The 20,456-nt window shown below is 43.6% G+C and overlaps 1 protein-coding gene across 1 annotated transcript in view; it reads right to left on the bottom strand.

Annotated features, from left to right (window-relative positions):
* CMIP (c-Maf inducing protein) overlaps nucleotides 1-19,291 on the bottom strand; it is a 130,575-nt gene extending 111,284 nt beyond the window's left edge. The window contains exon 1 of the mRNA XM_059857415.1: nucleotides 18,301-19,291. Coding sequence (XP_059713398.1) covers nucleotides 18,301-18,597 — 297 coding nt within the window. The 5' untranslated portion in view covers nucleotides 18,598-19,291. The remainder of the gene's footprint in view (nucleotides 1-18,300) is intronic.
* Nucleotides 19,292-20,456: the final 1,165 nt, after the last annotated feature.

Genomic DNA, 20,456 nt, shown 5'->3' with positions numbered 1-20,456 from the left:
GAAGTGCTGGGGTCCACGGCACATGACATGCACAAGACTGCACCTCCACTCACTGCAGAGCCCCTTTTTCCCTCTTCCTTCTCTGAGGATGACTTGACAGACCAAGGTCTTTAACAGTGCTGAGACCTTTTAAGATCTCACAAAACACAGGTCAGGCTAGCAGAAAAGGAATTCCTCTGCACAGAAACAGCATTTCCCAAAGCTTGTAGCATGTGAAGAATCCATTTTAGCTTAAAAAAATAATTCTCCTTAAAAGGCAAGGTAATTCTAGCCTAACCTGTCTTCCAATGCAAGTTCAAGCAGGACAGTTATGAGCAAATAACAAGCAAAACCAGAGTACCAAGAGAAGAGTGTGCACAGCTGAATTCAAGACTATGAGGCTCAAATATTACTCAAGCAGGTTTGACTGGCAGGTCCTTAAATTATTCTCCAATAGTGAAAACTTCTGGTAAGGGTGGATTTCATCTAAAAACATAGTACCTACCACCTGTCAGGGATACACCTTAAATTTTATTTTTTTAAAAAGTCAGCCAGCACTTCATTTATTCCATACTCTTGATTATTTATACCAATAAATAGGACATAGTATCCCATTCTTCCAAGTACATGCCTTGGCACAGCAAGAACTATTCTGCATTCAGCAACGTGCATCATTTCCAGCAGCCCAGCTCCAGGAATAGAAAACCAAGGAAAGCAAGACAGGCAGATAAACAAATCACTGGGATACCTGAAAACCCTGGAGATACTGTAGCTATTGTCATTTACACCCAAGCTCCTCTGAGGCGTTCTGACAGTGCCAAATGTAGATTAAAGTAAAGAATTAATGGGCTTCTTGGAAGCAAAAAGAATTCACAGAATTATGCTTGTAAGCAAAACAAACAATTCAGAGACTAAATCCTGCTAAGGACATTTTTGCCCACACTGAACACTGCCCCATTCAACACAGCACACTGCTTGTGGACTGCACCACGTTTGTTCTGTGCTCCATGACACACCTCACTGAAGATTATTGGTTGTGTCATCTGCAAATTCTTTGGTATTTCACGGGTCTGACGTTGCTTCTATCGTTTGTTATTTGCACCAACTTCTAAACTTCGACCAGACCCATGCCACAGCATTTCACATGCAGCACAGGAGACAGAATTGTCAGCTCTCATTCAAAATATTTTATTTCAAAAGACAAAGAGCAAGAGCACAAGAGCACAGAAATAACAGGAGTACAGAAATAAATACCTGCTAAAGATTGTACTTTAGAGTAACATCTCTGCTACCAATTAACCCCAGCTGTGATGGTCATGCAACAACACCAAGGCAGAAAAGTCTTTCCAACCCAATGGACTTGGGCCAAATACAAAATCATCTTTCCCCATCATCCAACAACAAACAAACCCTTTTAACTGCAGATAATATTCTTCTCCTGCATCCCCATAATAACTCATAAAGCCAAATCAAGGAGGACAGATGCAGGCCTGAGCTATAAAATCCAGATTTCATTTCCTATCGCTCCCCTCCCCCAGGAGCTCAGGGGTGTTTAGATTCTGGGCTGTGGTTTAAGTCCATCTGTGTTCTTCAAGTATAAACATCTTCATTGAAACCAGACTCATCCTGCACAGCCATTCATTTAGTGAGCTCATCTGTGAGAGACACGGGCTGGCACATTTCTATGACAACCCAAAAAAAAAAAAAAAAGGAAAAAAAAACAAAAAAAACCCACCCAAAACACCACCAGCTTGGCACAAATTAAACAACTTTTTTAAATCCTAATGTTCCTGAGGCTGCTTTCTTTTCCTCTAGCACCTATAGCTATCTTGGACATACTGCCCAGAACATCAACCCTCTCCTGAAATGGGCCTCTTTCCATAGGGAAACAGAAGCATTTTGTAAGATTTCCATGTGAGGAGGAATGCTCAAAGAACAAAAGAATCAAAGCAAAGGAAGTACTGTCCTATCAGTTCTCAAATGAGCTAGACATACATATGCATCCTAAACACACAGTTCAAAGAGGGACCTAAAAGCCTGTAAAAATGCTTCCCCCCAAAAAATCACCTCTTTAATAATGAGTCCAAGGAGCTTGTTTTGTTTAACTATCTTGCTTTGGGTTAACTCTTGATAAGAAAAATTAGAAGTACCATTTTCTCTCCTAGAAGAACAAGCTTCACCTTTTGAAAATATGCTCTTTTCCCTTGCTGGACCTCAATATGGCTTTTTTTGCTTTAACACTAAGCCATCCTAGACATAGGCTTCAGCTCAAGCAACTGATACACTTCCTTACAGCACTACTTATTTAGAAGTCCACACACTAAACCAATTCAGTGTCAAAAAAATTAAGCAGCACTTTGTCTGATAGATGCTGCCAATGTAGAATTCATATTGTCTTTATGGTTGTTATTGCATCCCCTCAAATCTCTCACTGGCAGCTTACACAATTCATTAATTATAAGTAGTTAGGATTGTTTTTACTAGTATGGCACAGATGCCAAATCACTCTCAGTGATTCCCAACAAGAGAGAAAGATGCTATGAGTAAAAACAATGGAATGGACTCCCAGGATCCAGACATGCCAAGCCATAAATATAATGCCAAAAAAAATAATTTCTTTTTTTTTCCTCTCCTTTGCTCCACCTTAATTTTCTGAGATTCAGCCTTAAGCTGGACTTTGTTGAGATAGGCAACCTTTGGTGGCTTCTACTGAGACCCTACCTGTTTGCAACACCTGGAGCCATGTGATCACAGAAATAATAAATCACAGTAATAAAGAGACTGATTTTTCTTTTTCTGGGTCACAAGTGCAACTTTGTCTACTATGGTCAATCTTTTCTTCTGGCATCATTCAAGGTTTCCCAGTCACAGATAGACTGTACTCATCAACTCAATGATTTTCATCTCTACAGTGTTTTGACTTGATCTTTTACTCACAAGTCATCTTGTTTAATTTGTTTCAGACATTTTTCCACACACAATTCAGAGCAGAGATACACTGCCAGGCAAAGTACTGAAATGTTCCCAAAGTCACAGACGAAGGAAAACCCAGTGATTAGTGGATATAAAAGGTACCTGCCACAGATGAAGAGCACAGCTATCAGGTTATGGCTGTCCATAGGTAGGATGGTAGAGAGACACAAAGTGTCTAAGCCCAGCCCTAAGGTCTCTCAGATACTACCAAAACTCTAGAGAGCAGCAGCACAAAAAGCCACAGAAATGGGCGTTTCCTTTCACTGACCAGCTCTGCTTGGCCAATGATCAAATCAAAAGATGTAAGATACAACCTTTACACTTAAAACTTCAACCAAGATGCAGGACTCTTGATTTTGGCTAATTTCTAGTCAAAAGAAAACATCGAAAGAAAAGCACATCCTTTCTTTTTAACAAGTAGGTACGTAAGTGGTAAACTGTATTTTTCTGTGCAATGTTTGCCATGCCATAAAACTAAAAAACCTCAGTCTGAAGCACAGCCTAAGAGGTCACATGACAAACTATGGCAAATGCCACGGGACCCACTCTGTGCTAGCTCTCACCTAAGCCTGCAGTGGGCAAGAGTCAGAAAAACAGGCACTTGGGCAAAAGCAGAATCACAGTACAGCTGATTCTGTGTGATATCACACACAGCAAGACTAATTTCCATCAGTGTAGCACATTCTCTTCTCCAGTTTAAATCTGCAAATGGTGGGCTGCAGTGTTTGTGTTCTGCTGCCTACACATGGCGTCAGATCTGCCCACTAGGAACACATTTCTGTCCGCAGGAGACGAGCACCCATCCATTCCAGGACAGACCACACAGTATCATTGTATTTCCAGGTCTCTTCAGGGGTATCCTATGCCACATCCTCTCTCTATTAAACATAAAGATATGGTTCTACTGCTGTGGCCAATGCAATGGCTGCAGGTGGCGATCAGCTACAAGCAGGAACCACCCATCCTTCTGCTGCACTGCACTGAAGAGACCAGCATCAAACAGCTCCCTCCTCATCTCCACTGCTCAGAAATGCACATTTTTACACTGCTGACTTTGTCCCCACAGCTGATAGGTAATGGGGCAAGTGAACATTCAAGCTACATAGCAACAGGTTTAACACAGGGCAAATGTGATGGACAACACAAACTCTTTCTACAAAGGTCAAGATTTACTTGCAACCAGAGAGATCCTGTTTTTTTCCTACACAGATGAGACTTTCAGTTCCCTGATGAGGAAATGAAGTGGCGTGACATTAAGCAGCTCATGAATCTCTTCAATTAATGCATTCTGCACAACGGAGACTTCCAGGGAATTATCTGCAGCCACAGCAGTGCCTCATTCCAACTGCTGTGTCCCTGGGAATGAGTCACTTCAATTCCCATATTCTTGCTGCAGGCAGAGAGCTCAGGACTATTCCCTGCCTTCCTCAGGCAAATGGCTGGACTCACACACTGAAACTACTTGCACAGAACTTTATTTAAGGTTACCTTATTTTCTGAAACCATGGGAGTATATTTACCACCAGCTCCCCACTCCTCATGTTGGTTAGGGCTCATGCTACAGGAGGTAACATTTCCACCCCACCACCTTCAGGGAGCAACCGAATCATGTGCCAAACAGCCATGCAGAGGAGGGTAAAGAGGAAAAACAAAGTTCTGAGATAGGTGGAATGCCTTGCTGCTCCCCATGATATGATGGGTCAGGAAGATCAGCCCTATCAGCCCTAGGGCTCTCCCAAGCCACCAAACTCTTTATAGCAATACCATACCAATTTAAAAGAGATTTTACCAATATTAAACTAGCTTGGAGAATACAGGGACACGACTGTGGCTGGTTTTACACATTCAGGAATACTGCAATTTTAATTAAAAATAAAAAAATCCCCAGAAGAGACACAAAATCTGTATTACAAGTTTTCAAAATTGAAAAAGCCTTTGCTGAACACAGCTAGTAGTCTGTGTTTCATGTGATTTGCAAACTAGAAACACTGGAATTTTAAGCCAGGAGGGTGTCATTGACTAATGGGGGTTCTCCCTTCCCTCTGGAGTGTAGGTTTATAGAAGAGTGAAATCATGTTCTCCAGGCAAGTTTATATGAAATTATTTATCTCTAGCCAGCTGCAGTCAGACATCTGCTTGTTTTTATTTCGCTACAGAGAGCTTCACACCCCCCCTGATCTCCAGAGGCAGCCAAGATTATATCCAATTGTAAAGAGAAACCTCCAGCAATTATCAAAACTAAAATTTTAGAAGTCAAGTAACACAGAGGCCACAGATGCACCTAAGCCCCACCTAAGGCTGAAGAAGTCCTATTTAATGAACAGTCTACTGACTTTAAGGCAGAGACATCACCTCTGTATCCCTTGGTTTACACACAGATCTGCCCAAAGACATTGAGGTATTTCTTTGTTTTGAGAATCCCTCACACATTCCACATGGGATCACACAGACAGTCCTCACGTGGTCAAATAAAGTTTGTGAACCCATGCCTTTATAGCTTTTCCATATTAATCTGCACTCTGGGCATATATCCAATTAAAGCCTCATGTATAGATCACTAGGTTACAAACTGACTTGCATACTGGGGGGAAGGGAAATAACAAGCTCATGACTGCACAATTTAACACTGCCTCTGCTTTCACTTTTACATGCACCAGTCTTTTTTAATCTAGGCTTCCCATAAATAAAGAGTAATGACGCTTGCTGAAGAGCAGCTCGGGTCCCTGCATGCTGGAACACCCAGTAGCTGATGCAGAATGCATTCACATTAAGCCCAACTCCAGTGCAAAGCAGACAAGGTCTTTTCACAAACACGCTACAAAAACAGGAAGCAAAGGGGGAAAACTTCACAGTGTTTGGAAACAGCAGAGCATTGTTTGTACACGTTTTCCTTACAATTCCAAAATAAAAAAACGGGTCACATGAAATCTGAGCACAGCAAGAGCCTTAGATCAGACACAAAGGTCTCAAGACAGAAGCACTCTGAAGATCTCCAGGTACAGACTGTACAGGCAAGAAGATGCACAGGGTAAGTCTGTTCTCTTATTTCTGCTAAGAAAAATCTAACAAGTAGAGACACAACCTCCCAAACGGTTGACGTTAAGCCCAGATAATGTTACACAGCACTACATCTTTATCTCAGTTAAAGCGGGTATGATAAATGAAGAGGCATTAGGAAACACATAAGCCACCAAACATAAACATTCCCTCCATTTTTTAGCTGTGCTCAAAAGGGAAGGTACAGTGGCACAGGCCTCACACACTGTGGGCTAGCACTGCCCCGTGTGAAGAAGCTGCAGTGTGCACAACATCCCTTGGAGATGAGTCAAAAACCAGTCACAAGCACACTGCAGCCACCAACCCAGAGACTTCCCTTTTCAGCTGGAGCACACAGATCCACCTGACCCCCACCCTGAAGCTGCTTTAATTCTTTCCTCCCATCAGGTCCTTCCTTTCCCCCCTCCTTCAAGCCCACTCAGGCTATGCTGCAGTACCATGAACACACAACACATAGATAATGCAGATAATTAGTGCTGCCTCAATCCCAGCTCATCCCAGGTTTAAAACTGACCAACCTACACTCCAACCCACAGGCACAGAGCATCAAGGACCTGCTCCTGGTTTTGGGCTAAGCACCACCAAGGGCTGGGTAGTTTCCCATGCTGTCTGCAGACAGATCCACGGTCAACTCCCACAACAGATGATATGATTTCACCATATTTAAAGTACATTAGTCAACCCAAGTCACCAGGGACATTTGAAATCACTTACAATAAATCAGGAGATTAATATCAAGGGAGGCAGTGACACAGCACCAAAAAAAGCGTATACTGGCGTTAGTCAAGAAGCCACTAGAAACATCTCCTGGTGTCAACAAATTTTTCACTATAAACACCACAGAAAGAAGACATTGCAGTCTTCAGGGCAAATGCTGGGCTGCAAAGGCAAAGTGGTTACCTGGAAGGGGTATGTCAATATTTCATACCAAAGTGCGTGTCTGGTCCTGCCCATTTCATTTAATTTCAAGCTTTTCCAGCCTTATTTCCTGTTTCATTCACAGCAATCACGAAAGATTAATTACCCAACCTTAGGAAAAGTGTTTTCAGTCGAACAAGACATGTTGACCGTGTCTCTACTTTCACCTTCAGTAACAAAGTTGTGTGCCAACACAAGTTTTATGCTTGCTTCAATGTCCACATTATTTGATTGCAAAGCAGATGGAATTTTCCAAGTGCCAAGACTCCACTACAACCATTTGCTCCACTGGGAGAGGATGAGCCCGTTTCATGGCTCTGGATGGATGTCAGGCTAATTTTTAGTTAAAAATTAAAAATCTTTCCTCAAAAGTCACCATAACAGCATTGACAAAAGAAAACCAAAAACACCAAAACAAACAAGAAAGAAAAAACTTAGAGGATCTGAAAGAAACACAAAGAATAGAAAGAAAAACTAAAGTAATGCTGCATAATTTGCACTTGCATAATATCTTTCATCAGTGCTCTTCCCTTGCATATAGGGGCTGCATTTCATACCAAACAAGACAGGGAATACCAGTTCAAGCTCTTATTACACAGCTGGAGTGGCTATTCCTTTAGCATGGAATATCTGAAGATTTACCAGTGTTCCTGCACTGAAAAAATAAGCTGAAGCTCCTTTTCAAATTCAATAATTGTGCTACTATAACCTATTTACTAAAGGCAGAAGTTTACAGCAATTGCATAGATTTTCTTCTGGCTTAAACAACTGAAGGTTTTCTTCTGGTTTTTAAACCAGATTTTCTTCTGGTTGAAACAAGACTGAATGACATCTGTGACATGACGTTGTTTTCTCTTCCTCCAGACACCCAAATAAACCTCTCTGTTCTACGTTCCTGCGGATAAGGAACACAACTGCTTCATTGAACATGATTAATCTTCCACAAGGAATCAACAGGTACCCAAACTACAGGCATTTCACTGCTGAGCAGCAAGACAAGGACACAGCTAGATCTCATTCCACACAGTCCGTTGAAGGAGATGGAAATCTCTGCTCTGAAAGTAAATGCTGTTCTTCAAGAACTACTGGGCCTTTCACAGTTTCGTTCCCCTCCTCCCACCTTTCTCAGAGCCAGGCTACTGAGCAAACTGCTCAGATGACAGAACACCAGAGCCACCACCAGAGCCCTGTGGAGCCAGGCAGGCTCACGCTCCCAGCTCTCATCCCTGACATCCAGCCTGGCGTCACCAGCCAGGCAGAGAAACCTCTCTCTCCTTGTGCAAGCACCCCTGGGAGCTGCCAGCAACCAACAACACTCACATCCCCAGCCACAACAACTGCAGGGCCACCAGGAAAAAAGAGCTGAACTACTGCATTATCCTCCACAGATCCTCTACTGAAGAGTCCACATAAAGTTCTACTTTCAGTTTCCTACCTTCTTACAGCTCATGTTGTACCAGAGAGAAACAAGGTCTTTTAAGATGTCTCTGCAGTCATAACCTTCTCAAGGGGTTCCTAAATTTATGAGCTCAACATCAAGAAGTCTGCATAGTAAATCCAAGGTTTGAGAAGGGAGAGGGAACTGCCAGCCTTTTCACAAAAAGGAATCACAGCACCCTGCTTCTTTAACAATTTTGCAAGCTCATTCTCATCCTGAAAATTTCAGTGCAGTCAAGGTTTCCCTGACTTACTCTTTATTTCTGAATTCAGTCTTAACAGCCTCTGAAGCAAGAGCAAAGTGGTAGGTTGTCAGAAGTGACTATTAGGAGAATACACAAAGCACACATGCTGCAGAAAGCAGAGACTTGAACTGATTGGCACCTGGCTCCCTGGCAGGTATTTCCTTTGCAGGAAGATTGAAGGGTAGTAAGAGGAGCTCGACACTCTGGGCCACGTTCTGCTGTCAGTCACTCTCCCACGCTTCCACTGATTTTTAATGACATTTACAACCATTAAGAAAATTAATAGCCATCAAAATCAGAAGGGAAGATGCAGCCTAGGAGACAAAGCAAAGGAAAATCATTTCTGCTCCAGCTCCCATCAGTGATTTATCAGGAGCATTAGGGCAAGGCACTGCTGGTCCTTGGTGTCCAACCTCAGGGCCTCCGAGTGAACCACAGATGCACACACCAACTAAGAAGGAACTGCAAACTAAACATGAACCAATAGTGGCAAACGTGTCAGATCTACATTTATCTCTTTGTTTTCCCCACATACAAAAATACTGACCATAAAGCACTTGGAGATGGTTGAAACCCAAGGATTACTAGAATGAAGATATACTGTCACCCAAAAAGCTCCACCATTGAGAAATACCTGCCCAGTATTGTTTGAAATGTATGGCAGGGAACACACCATGGGGTATCTTTAGGAGATTTTGGTGGGGGAAAAAAGGTGTTCTTGAAGAACACCTCTGCTGACAATTCTGAAGAATTGTCAGAACTGTCTCACTGAAAATGCAATTACCTAATGTTGCTCAGTTGATGTTAATTGCCCATACATAAATAAAAAATGAGGCCACTTTTTTGTTTTCACAATTCTTGCCTTTACTTTTGTGTTTACATCATCAGAAATCTCATCCATAAAATATGCATGAACATTCACACACTTCAAATTATGCAGAACTTATTTCTAAGAAAAAAATACTATTTCTGATTCTCATCTGCTAATACAGTGTCTCTTTAGGTCTAAGAAAAACATTATGCAAAATATAAACGTAAAAATAATTGTATTTGGGAATACAATGATGTATTCTCAACAAAACCTTCTGATTTAGCTTCATCTCAGCTTTCTTCTAAGGCAGCACTTACTGCACCACCTTTGAAAACAAAATCTTACAAAACCTAAATCCATTTCTGTGTGCTAATAAGGTTGAGTTTTAAATTTTTCAGAAGGAGAATATATTTCATTTTATTTAGCCTTTCTTTAAGCACTAGAAGTCCAAGAAAGAAAAGTTCTTTAGTGACAGTGCCAAGCAGTCAACATTCCCATTCTTAATATCAAGAAATTAGCGATCTGGAGTTTAAGAAGCATTAGATAACCACTTTTTTGTCATCTTTTCTGAAGTCCTAGTAATTACTCTTTTAATCAATGAAAGCAATTATTCATTTTAAATTTTTCATTCATTGAGAAAACCATGCAATCCCTCAAGCACAGGAGTAAGAACTTTAGGGAAGCTGCAGCACACTTTGAATAGTGCAAGAACTCTTACCCCTGAAACAAGCTGATATTCTGAGCAGACATGGGAGAGGTGCTCCAAGGGCCCAGAAGAGCCTTGCTCCATTTTAAACCTCTCACTTTGCCACGGCCTCAGAAGTGAAAGCGGCCACAGGGGAAAATACCAAGCAAGGTAACAGCAGAAGCAGCAGCACCATCTTCCTACACCTTCCAGGAACTGGGAGCAGCTGCCCCCGTAGAGGATCCACCCTCCTGCAAACTCCAGCCACAACCACATACCACAGCAGCATTTCAGCAAATTTTGAGACCAAATGGGGGAAAAAGAGAACTACTTGCAGCAAGCAGCATTTTTTCCTTAATAAAACTCTATTGTCTGAGGAAGGGAGACAGGACAGAGCTGGCACATGCCCCACGGAGCAGCAGTGATGGTTGGAGGATTCTGAGTGAGGTTTTCCCCACAGATGAATGTCACAAACTCACTTTCCACCAGGACAGTGTTGGCATAAAACAGGTGACAAAGGGCTTCTACACGAGTTCTAACCAGGAATAACAGGGAATTTTCCAGCAACCCTCTCACTCCTAGAAGAGCCATTCCAGCCAGGTCACTCAGCACCTTGAGATCTGCCAAGCAGACGGAGAAAATGGGGCTCTGAGAGCTGGACAAGGCTAAGAGGAGAGTCAGCCATGCCCCCAGCCAGCAGCCAAGAGCGAGCAGCACGGTGATCCCTCTCTGAACCTTCCTGGCTCTCTGAACAGCACATCCTGCCATTCACAGCACAGGCAATGAATGGTAATCCCTCTCCTCAAATTACCCTCCTGATTTCAACAGAGCGAGACCAAGAATGTACGTGACTGAGTGTACTTCCAGTTCAGATTTAAGTAATTGCAACTTGACGAGTTTCTTAAGCTCAGTTAGTAATGGCACACATCTAGCAGAAGCACTCAAATCCAGAAAAAACATAGGCCTTTTTATTAAGTTTCTCAAAAAAGGAAAAATACTTAATGTTATTTAAAAGCTTACTAAAAACTCAGATTAAAGTAGAAGAATGTAGCCTTCACCATACCCTCATGCCCTGGACACCACAGTCTGTGCCTGGCAGGTTACCTGCTTGTATTTCCCACTCTACTGGCCCAGTCCCATCAGCCATGGGACAGCCCAAGGGGCAGAGTCAACAAATCACTCTAAGTACTGGAAATGGCAGCACTGGTAACAACAAATGTCCACAAATCCTGGAACATGAGTCCCTTTCTTCCGAAACCTAGAGAGTATTGTTAAATGCTCCTCATTTTTAAGCTTATGAAGTAAAGGCCTTTTAACTTGGCATCTGGTTCTGACTTCATGCTTTCCTCCACAACCACAAGAGCTAAACTTCATTCACCACTGACATGATCAGTTATAATGTATGCTTTTCGATTGTCTTTTCCCCTTCCTGGTGTTGTCCCTGCATTCTTACATATTGTGCAAAACAGGAAAATTTTACGCAATGGTTTAATAATACATTTTTTTTGGCACAAATTCCAGCCTACCACTCTCTTCTTTCTCAGCAGCCTGGCAGACTGTGCACTGAAACACATCACCTCCCTGATCCAGTGAAAAGGCAGACAACAAACCTGCAAAAGGTTCAAACAGAGAGAGTGCTCCCCAGCCAGCTCACAGAGATTTTTCTCAACCTGACCCTGCAAACTGTTAAGCACTTACAAAAGATGGATTGACAGGGTATGGCACAGATGCAGAAATGAATGGCACAGGCCAGGGCTGACTCAGCCAGCACTGCTGCCAATGACACTGCATCGGCAGACGGTGCAAAAAAAGTTATTTTATTGAGTGCACATACATGCACAAGCTCTCTGAGTGGATTATACATGCCAAAGTATCAATCATCTTCCAACACCTGGCTGTTTGTGGAATCAAGCACTATGTTATCTATGAACACACAGAACAAAACTGATGCAACTAGCACTGCTCAAAACACCAATAAACAAGCCACAATCTACCCATGCAACCCACAATCTAATTACTTCTAAAGACTCCAAAAGGCTTGAACTATTTGAGGTAGGTCTCTTTTCTCATAAATCCTATATGAGGAGATGACTAAAACCCTATTAGGTTAGCCATACTTATTAACACAAAAGGAAATTGTATCATGTTAAACTCATCTGTTACCTAGGAACTTCAAAAGTACCAACAAATTATATGCAATAAATTGAACAGTTCCCAAAAAAATCACTCTTTTCTATGTACTAAACCTACCAGCTTTTTTCTCCAAAAAGGCCCCTCGGTGCACACAGTTCTGTAAATTATTTTGGTGAGACCATCAGCCTCTGTTCTCCCACAGCTGCTAACAAAGCAAACCAAGCCCTTCATACTGGAACATCGATGGGACTCTCAGCATAGCCTCTCACCTCTGAAAAACCACTCTTGATGAGTTTCACAGAATCATGAAGTGGCTTGGGTTGGCACCTTTAAGGATCACCTTGTTCCATGCCCTGCCATGGGCAGGGACACCTTCCACTAGTCCAGGATGCTCCAAGCCCTGTCCAAGCTGGCCTTGGACACTGCCAGGTATCAGGCAGCCATAGCTGCTCTGGGCAGTACACCCTGTCCTCAAAGGACTTCACCCCACCTTGCAGGATCTATCAGACTCTTCCCATCACTACTATAACCACAGTTATAATGTTCCACTACCAAAAAAATATAAAGTATTATTCAGAGCTCCACAAAGGCCCAGCCCTGCGAGGGATGCTGAGCTCTTCCAGGCCCTGCTTTGATGCAGGATCAGGTCCCAGTGAGGACCAGAGGCAATTTAGAGTCTCTCCCATGGGGACTATTACCACCACGCAGTTACTAGCACCACATCTTTACTCCCCAGCCAAAAGGAAAAATGAGGCACAAGTATTTCTGAGTATCCTTTTTATTTATGTTCCTGAACATGTAAAATTTACTGGCTGGGTGCTAACACTAATAGCCTTGAGAGCTCTCACTCTGTCAATGAATATAGCTTCTGTTTTCATATTTTATATACGCTCTGTGACATATAAACACATACCTTAACACTACTGACTTATAAATATGCATTTAACCACTGCAGGAACTATATATGCAAAGGTATGTTTGATTGGTATTAAACAACTTTAAAGAAATATCATTTTAGGTTTTCTTATGTCGAACTGCTAACTAATAGAGCAATAAAATAAGTTTGTCACAGCAAAGCAATATTCCATTAAATCACCAGGTCTTCAGAAAAATTTGGGGGTTGTTAATGCAGGCACATGCTTGCCTTCACTTGTGAAAGAAAATCTCAATTTCATCAGTACAGATAACATGGAGCAATTTGTTCTCAATTTGCAGAGAATTCTAAATTGTCATGGCTTTTATGCAAATTATGACACTCAGTGCTCTTTCTGATGCACCTGAGCCAAACACCTGGGAGACAGCAGCAACCCAGAACAAGCAAATATATGTACACCCAAAATCTATAGCTAACACTTCCCATCAAATGAAAGCCATCATCTGCAACAGTAAACCATGAAAAATATTAAATATAAATAGTAATTTAGCCTTCATTATTATAACAAATAAAAAAATTATCTAAAATTGCTTTGTTATTTATACATGTAATGATGGCAGACACACCAATCTAGTCTGAAGTCACATTTGCAGAGCCTCATGGACAGTGCAGGACTCATCAACAGTGCAGACTTTGTTTACTGAACTGTTTATTATTATTATTATAAATTCATATTAATTCTACTTGCAATCTGGATAATATTATAATATTCCTTTTTCAGGAAAGCTTTAAAAAATTCTTCTTGTGAGATTGTTTTGAAACTTTTGAGCTCTGCATAATACTTACCACTTGAGCTAATTGTTTTTAAAGGGAAATTTAATTTTTAAAAGCGTGTTTTTCTAACTAATGGGAATCTGTGCTAAAGTCAACAATGAGTCCAGCTTGATAGGAATTTTTGCTCTATCTTTACCAAAATAAGGAAGGACATGTAATAGCATGCTGAAACAAATGCAGTAGCAGAATTCTTGAATTTTAAAAAACAATTAGAAGACAATTTTCTACTCCACTTCTCCTGTTTGAAACAGATCATTCTGCCCTGCCTCATTTATTATTAACTGGCTATGTTCTTGTCTCTAGAAGAAAACACAAATGCAGTTCCCTAATCCACTTACATTCTTTTTTCAAACGCATTTACAATTAGCCAGCCTGTCAATAAACTATTGTCCTCACACATCATGTCTGTAGAAAAAATGTTTAAAAGAAACTCAAGTCTTTTCAGGATTGCCACCAGCTTTGAACAAAACGTTTACATTACACCCAACCCACCTGCCAGGGCAAAACTGAGAAATGTGAAATGGGCACGAAAGCCAAAGTTTCCACCTCCTTGAGGGATATTAATGAGTAACTTCATGGTTTCAATAAAGCCTTATCTTCCCAGATGGGAATTAGAGAGGTCATCCCTAGCCAGAGACAATGAATCACTTATTTATTCCTTCCTTGTCTGCTGCACATACATATGTATCACAAGTCCTCCCTGCAACCCAGGACTTTAAAACTCACTGTCCTCAACATCTACTCCCCACCGGGGCAAGAGAAAGAATGAAAGAGAAAGGAAAGAGACATGAAAGAGACAATGCAGAAGGCTATGAAAGACAAAGAACAGTCATGACACCTATGTTTAAACTACTGCAAATCAAATTGTACATTTCTCTTGAAGAAAGGGTTATTCTTAACCCCACCCTGCCCCTCCCAAAAAAAAAAAAAAAAAAGAAGAAAAACATACAAGAAATATTACACTTTGTTTCTGTATTTGTTTTTACTATCACTGCCCCTCAAGCTGTGCAAGGACAGATCTCAGTGGTGAAAAAAAAAAATTAGTAAGGGTGCTACATTTGAGTTTGGTAGGTGTTTATAAAATAAACATTATTCCTCCCATGGGGGAGAAAGTCAAATTCATCCCCAGGCAAGCTGCTGTCTGACAAACAAAGTTTTTAAGTGTCACAATTTCCTACTGGGACTTTAGCATTTACAGTTACAAAACAAAACAGAAAAAAGCTACAGATCTGTATTCACTTTCTACAAAAACCCTTAACCAGAATGAAACCCTGGACATGATGTGAGTGAAACTGTAATGGTGACACTGCGCTATATTTAAGCAATTCTTTGAGAAATAAGAAGATGACACAAACACTGGAAACACAAACAAATCAGATGAAGTCCTAACACCTACAGTTATGGGACTGCCCACACATTAATACCTTTCTGCATTTGTTAACTGGGTGCATATGCCAATTCAGAATACACTTATTTTATCATTATTATTTGATTTACACTGACTTATTTTAATTGAAACGGTCACTTGTCATCATGTAAAAAAATGCATTTCACAGAGAACATTATTTTTTTCCACCCTAAATTTTGCTAAAGTAAGATGGCCTAGCAGTTGCTCCATTGCATTCTTGCCTAGCACTTCTGCTACCAAAAACTATCTTGTCAGCACAAAAATTGTAGCTGCCTAAATAAACAACAAAACTAGTTATCTCTCAAAAAGAAAGTAGGTTGAGTCTCATTATTCAGACTTATATATGTGGGCACATACCATGTCTATTCATGGACTAAACTATAGATGAATAATCCATACACAAACTAATGCTAACTTCTATATTGCAGCCCAGGGACTGATAAGTAAGAGCTTGTGGGGAGAAGAATTTAATTCTAATGTATGTCTCAAGTGACAATAAAAAGGATATAAAGTGCCTAGAATCAACAAATAACCTATCCTCTGTACTCAGGAACATAATTTGCCAGATCTGGATTAAGCTGTCATTACAACTTTTGCTTTCAAATGCAAAACAAAGTGATGTTATTTTCCTGTTCAATTTTATTCATGTTATATAGAATGCAGTAGAACTCGTCATGCCAGAGGATTTGCAAGGGGATGATGTGAAGGTTAATTACTGGCTGCTCATAAAGCATCCTGCCTGTCGAAAGCCCCATGTGTAAAAATGACCTTGTTATCAAAGCTGTTGAGTGCTCCCAACGGTCACTTTCAATGGGCAGAATGGATATTTTTCTGTAGCTCTTGAAAACCAAATTAGCTGCATTCAAATATCAACCTCCAGTTTGAAGAGGTTTTGGCATTGAGCCTGCACCCCATTTTTGTAGGGGGTAGGGGTTAAACTACCAGAGATTCTGCTTAAATCACATCTTTCCAACTCAAAATGAAAAGACTAAAATGTAGGTGTATCACAGAACCAACGCCTGAAAGATACCTGCTAAATCTACCCACAGTCAGGCAACAAGTGAATGCAGATCTTATCCTTGTGCCCTAATTACCCCCTGGAAACCAAAGACACTACTTGAAACAATAAAGTACAGGTATTTCTGTGATCAACCCTATTTGTAGGGTGAGTTAGCACTGGGAAAAAATGATAAGGCACAAGACCAAGCATGAAGAGCACTGCTCAACAAAATGGAGCCTGCAATGCTACGCACAATGCTTTAGTATCTTCTTGCTATTTATACACATAAAATAATTAGGAATGAGAACACCTCAACATTAATTAAAACACAGCCCCATAGGACTTCAGAAATCTTTTCAGAGATGGTTTCTCTGGCGACAGCTTTGCCAGCGAGCAGAGTTTGACGTGTCCTGTAAAAATACAACTTCATGCCTGGCATTGCCACATTGCAGAGAACAACATCTGAAGCGTGATCGTGCCTCTCTCTACCCGTATCCTCCTCCTCGGCTTGGAAATAATCAGCTATGGATACTGCCAGGAAAATGCCTCATCTCCACTAATATTCAACTCCCCCTCCACAATGATGGTATCTCAACAAAATGAAGAACTGCAAAAACTCCTCTTGCTTGCGTCCTTCAGGAGCTTTCTCCAACACTGCTCGACCAAATCTCTCTTCTCCCTTTAAGCAGTAGTTCTATCAAAGAAAGAAAATATTCCCTTTGAAACATCCTCGAGAGCCCAGTGGAAACAGCAAGCAGAGATGCCATTGTGGCACAAAAAAGAGCTCTGTGAGAACAGGCAGCTGGCCTACCTGAAGGTTAAAGTAGCTCCCACTGAAAACCTGCTCTGAATACTTCAGAGCAGAGCATGATGCAGAAGAGACATTTACACACACTATGTCTGTGTACCAAGGTGTGAAAAAACCCAACCTCCGAGCACAGCACAGGCTGGGTGAAATCCATTGAAATACACCATTAACAGAAATCCACACAAAAGCCAATCCACTCTCTCGTATCAGTGTCCTATAGGAAGGCCAGAATGAAACCATTGAGAAAAATGAGACATTTACATATAAATCAAAAAAAGACAGGATCCAAGTACCGACTGATTAAAGATCAGTGTAACACAAATTTTTTCAATCGCTTATTAGATAAAATCTGTGTAATCACTCTGTATACTCCACAAATATTAAAATAACATTGGCCATTAAATTTTAAGTTGGATATGAAAATATAAATCATATTTTTCAAGACTGCATCCGTCTATAGTACATCTTCTGTAACGCTGATATCACCACCTCGCGTTTTTTTTTCTCTTGCATCATTTTCCAGCAGGAAGAAAAACCCTGAAGGAATCTCCATATTTTCCAATCACATTGCCTGTATCCGGGCAGGTTATGTGACCGCCAAGCCAGAGCCCCCAGAGCAGGCCTGAACCACAGCAAAGTCCGCGCACAACCCGAGCCTTCGCTCTCGAATTAAAAGCATCCTCCACCTCCCTCACCTCCGGCTTGGCCAAGGTGCCAGCAGGTATCTGCCGACTTTGGTTTCGGATACAATGGGCTCGGTACAGGGTCATGTTGAGAGGGAAGAATTTTTTTTTTTTAATAAAGGAAAAAAAATCAACAACAATAATAACAGCAATAGTAGCCTTGCTCGGAAAATAATAACACAAAAAAAAAAACCACCAACACTGAAACTGCAAAAATAACATCCATAGGATTACGAACAAGGGGGAAAAAAAAAATCCTTTCAGGATTTTCGCCGGCATTCCGGAACCCAGTCGAGCCGATCCCCCCCCTCGCCCACCGGCGGCCCCGGGGGCTCCAGCCGGGTCCGGCCGCCCGGGGACAGAGGGCGCGGGCATCCCCCGGCCCCCCGCGCACCGCGGATGCCGCTCCGCGTCCGCCCCCGCGGCGGGGCCGCCGGACCCGGGCGGGCTCTTACCGTGGCCGAGGCGACGCTGTTGTCCGCCAGGGTCAAGTGGTGCGGCTCCCACCGCCGCAGAAACTTGGAGGTGAGGATCTTGCTGAGAAACGTCCGGGGGTGCCGGATGACACACACCTGGATGTCCCCCTCCTGCAGCAGCTTGTACCTCATGCCGTTGCAGTGGAGCAGGGCTCTCCGGCACGGCGCGGCACCCATTTTATTCCCCTCGGGAGCGGACATCTCGCCCAGCAGCGGCTTGCTCTCCTCGGGCTGCCTGCGGTCGCTGCCCCCGCCGGAGCCGCCGGTGCGATCCATGGCAGCCCCGCGGGCCGGGTCGGGGGTGGCGCTCGGCCGCCCGCGGGGACCGGTCTCTACGGCGGGTAGAGACGGGTACGACCAAAGAAAATAAAATTCAAAATAAGAACTATAACAACAAAAAAAAAAATCCAACCCCACGCGGCAGATTAAAAAAAAAAAAAAATTGCACGCTGAAGGAAAAAAATAAAAACAAAACAACAAAATCTGTCGGGGAAGATGGGGCTAGGGACTGAGCCACACCGAGGGGAGAAGGGGGAAAGGGAAGCGATAAAATCCTTATTCAAACTTCCCAATCCGCCCCCGGCGGGTCACAGCGCCGCGTCCATGCTGCCGGGCGGGCGCCGGCCGAGCGGAGGGTCGGCTCCCGCGGGGGCGGCAGACAAAAGCCGGCGGTGGTGGCGGCGCGGGGGGCTCCTGACGGCGGCGGCGGCGGCGGGGGCTGCGGGGCGTCCGGCAGCGGCTCCTTCCTTCCCCCCGGGGCGTGTGCGCGGGAGCGTGCGGCGGCGCGCGTGCATGTATGTATGTATGAATGTGGGTGCGGGTGCGCGCCCGTGGGAGCGGGTGTGAGTGTGTGTGTGAGCGTGCCCGCCTCTGTGTGTGCGTGTCTGTGTGTGCGGGTCCCCACGCGCGCCGCCGCCGCCGCGGCAGGAGGAGGAGGAGGCGGCGGGAGCGGCGGGCGCTGCCGACACAGCCCCTCTGCCGGAGCGGCTCCGCGCGCCGCGATTGGCCCCGGCGCCGTCACGTGCCGCCCTGCCTGACGTCAATGGCCGCGGAGCCGCTCCGGGCAGCGGTGGCCGCGGGAGGTGCGCGGGAAGCGCCGCGCCCCTCACGGAGCCGCGGGATCGTTTGGGCTGGAAAAGACCTCTGAGATCATCGGGTCCGACTTGGGACCGAACGCCGCCTCGTCAGCCAGACCGCGGCACCGAGTGCCGTGTCCTGTCTTTTCCTTAAACACCTCCAGGGACGGTGATTCCAGCAGCTCCCTGGGCAGCCCGTTCCGATGTCTCGTCACCCTTTTTGTGAAGAAATCCCTCCTAAGGTCCAGCCTAAACCTCGCCTAGCGCGGCTCATCGGGGCATGAGGCTGGGCAGGGCTGGAGGTGTGCGGGCACCGCCAGGCCCCTCCGTCCTGCGGGGAAGCCCCCGGTGGAAGCTGCGGGAAAGGGGAGACTCCGTGCGGTCAGTGTCCCCTTCCCGCAGCCCTCGCAGGAGCCCGGGCAAGGCGCAGGGGCTGTCACCACCTCTCCTTGAGGGTGACAAATCATCGCAGGGTGACTTTTGAGCATCCTCACTCCAGCGTTAAGCTCTTGTACAAGCCCTCAGAGAATGGCCAAGGAAGCCCGTGCCAGGCTGCTGGCACTTCAGCAGTGATATTCCCTTTCCTCTGGCTTTATGGGGAAATTGGGAACGGCTGCCCTCCAGCCCTTGGAAGCCCGGGTGGAGCAGCACCTCCTCACACTGTGCTGAGCAGGGTGTGGAGTGTCCTCTGATCGTCGGCAAAGCCGCACAATCCTTTATTTAAAAAAAAAAAAAAAAGCATTGAAAAAACCAACTCCCTTCTAAGCCCTCTGAAATGCTTAACAGCTGAGGGATGGTGTGTGCAATATGGATGCTGTGCCCAGAGAAATTATACCATCGGTTCTTCTTTTTTTTCTCAGTGGTAGAACTCAGATCTTGTTTCCAATATCCTCATTTGCACAACCAGGTTAGGACCAATTAAAGAAAATACATTTTATGTAACACATGCAGATGCCATCGAACTGTGGGACCCCTCACAATGAGTATTACCAAGGTCCAGAATTTAGAAGGAATTTACAGGGCTGTTTTAGATTGTGCTTGCAACATATTCAGAGAGAG

Source organism: Haemorhous mexicanus, chromosome 12, assembly GCF_027477595.1.
Source record: "Haemorhous mexicanus isolate bHaeMex1 chromosome 12, bHaeMex1.pri, whole genome shotgun sequence".
Taxonomy (NCBI): Eukaryota; Metazoa; Chordata; class Aves; order Passeriformes; family Fringillidae; genus Haemorhous; species Haemorhous mexicanus.
Note: the sequence above shows the minus strand (reverse complement) of the source record. Positions and strands in the feature narration are given on the sequence as shown.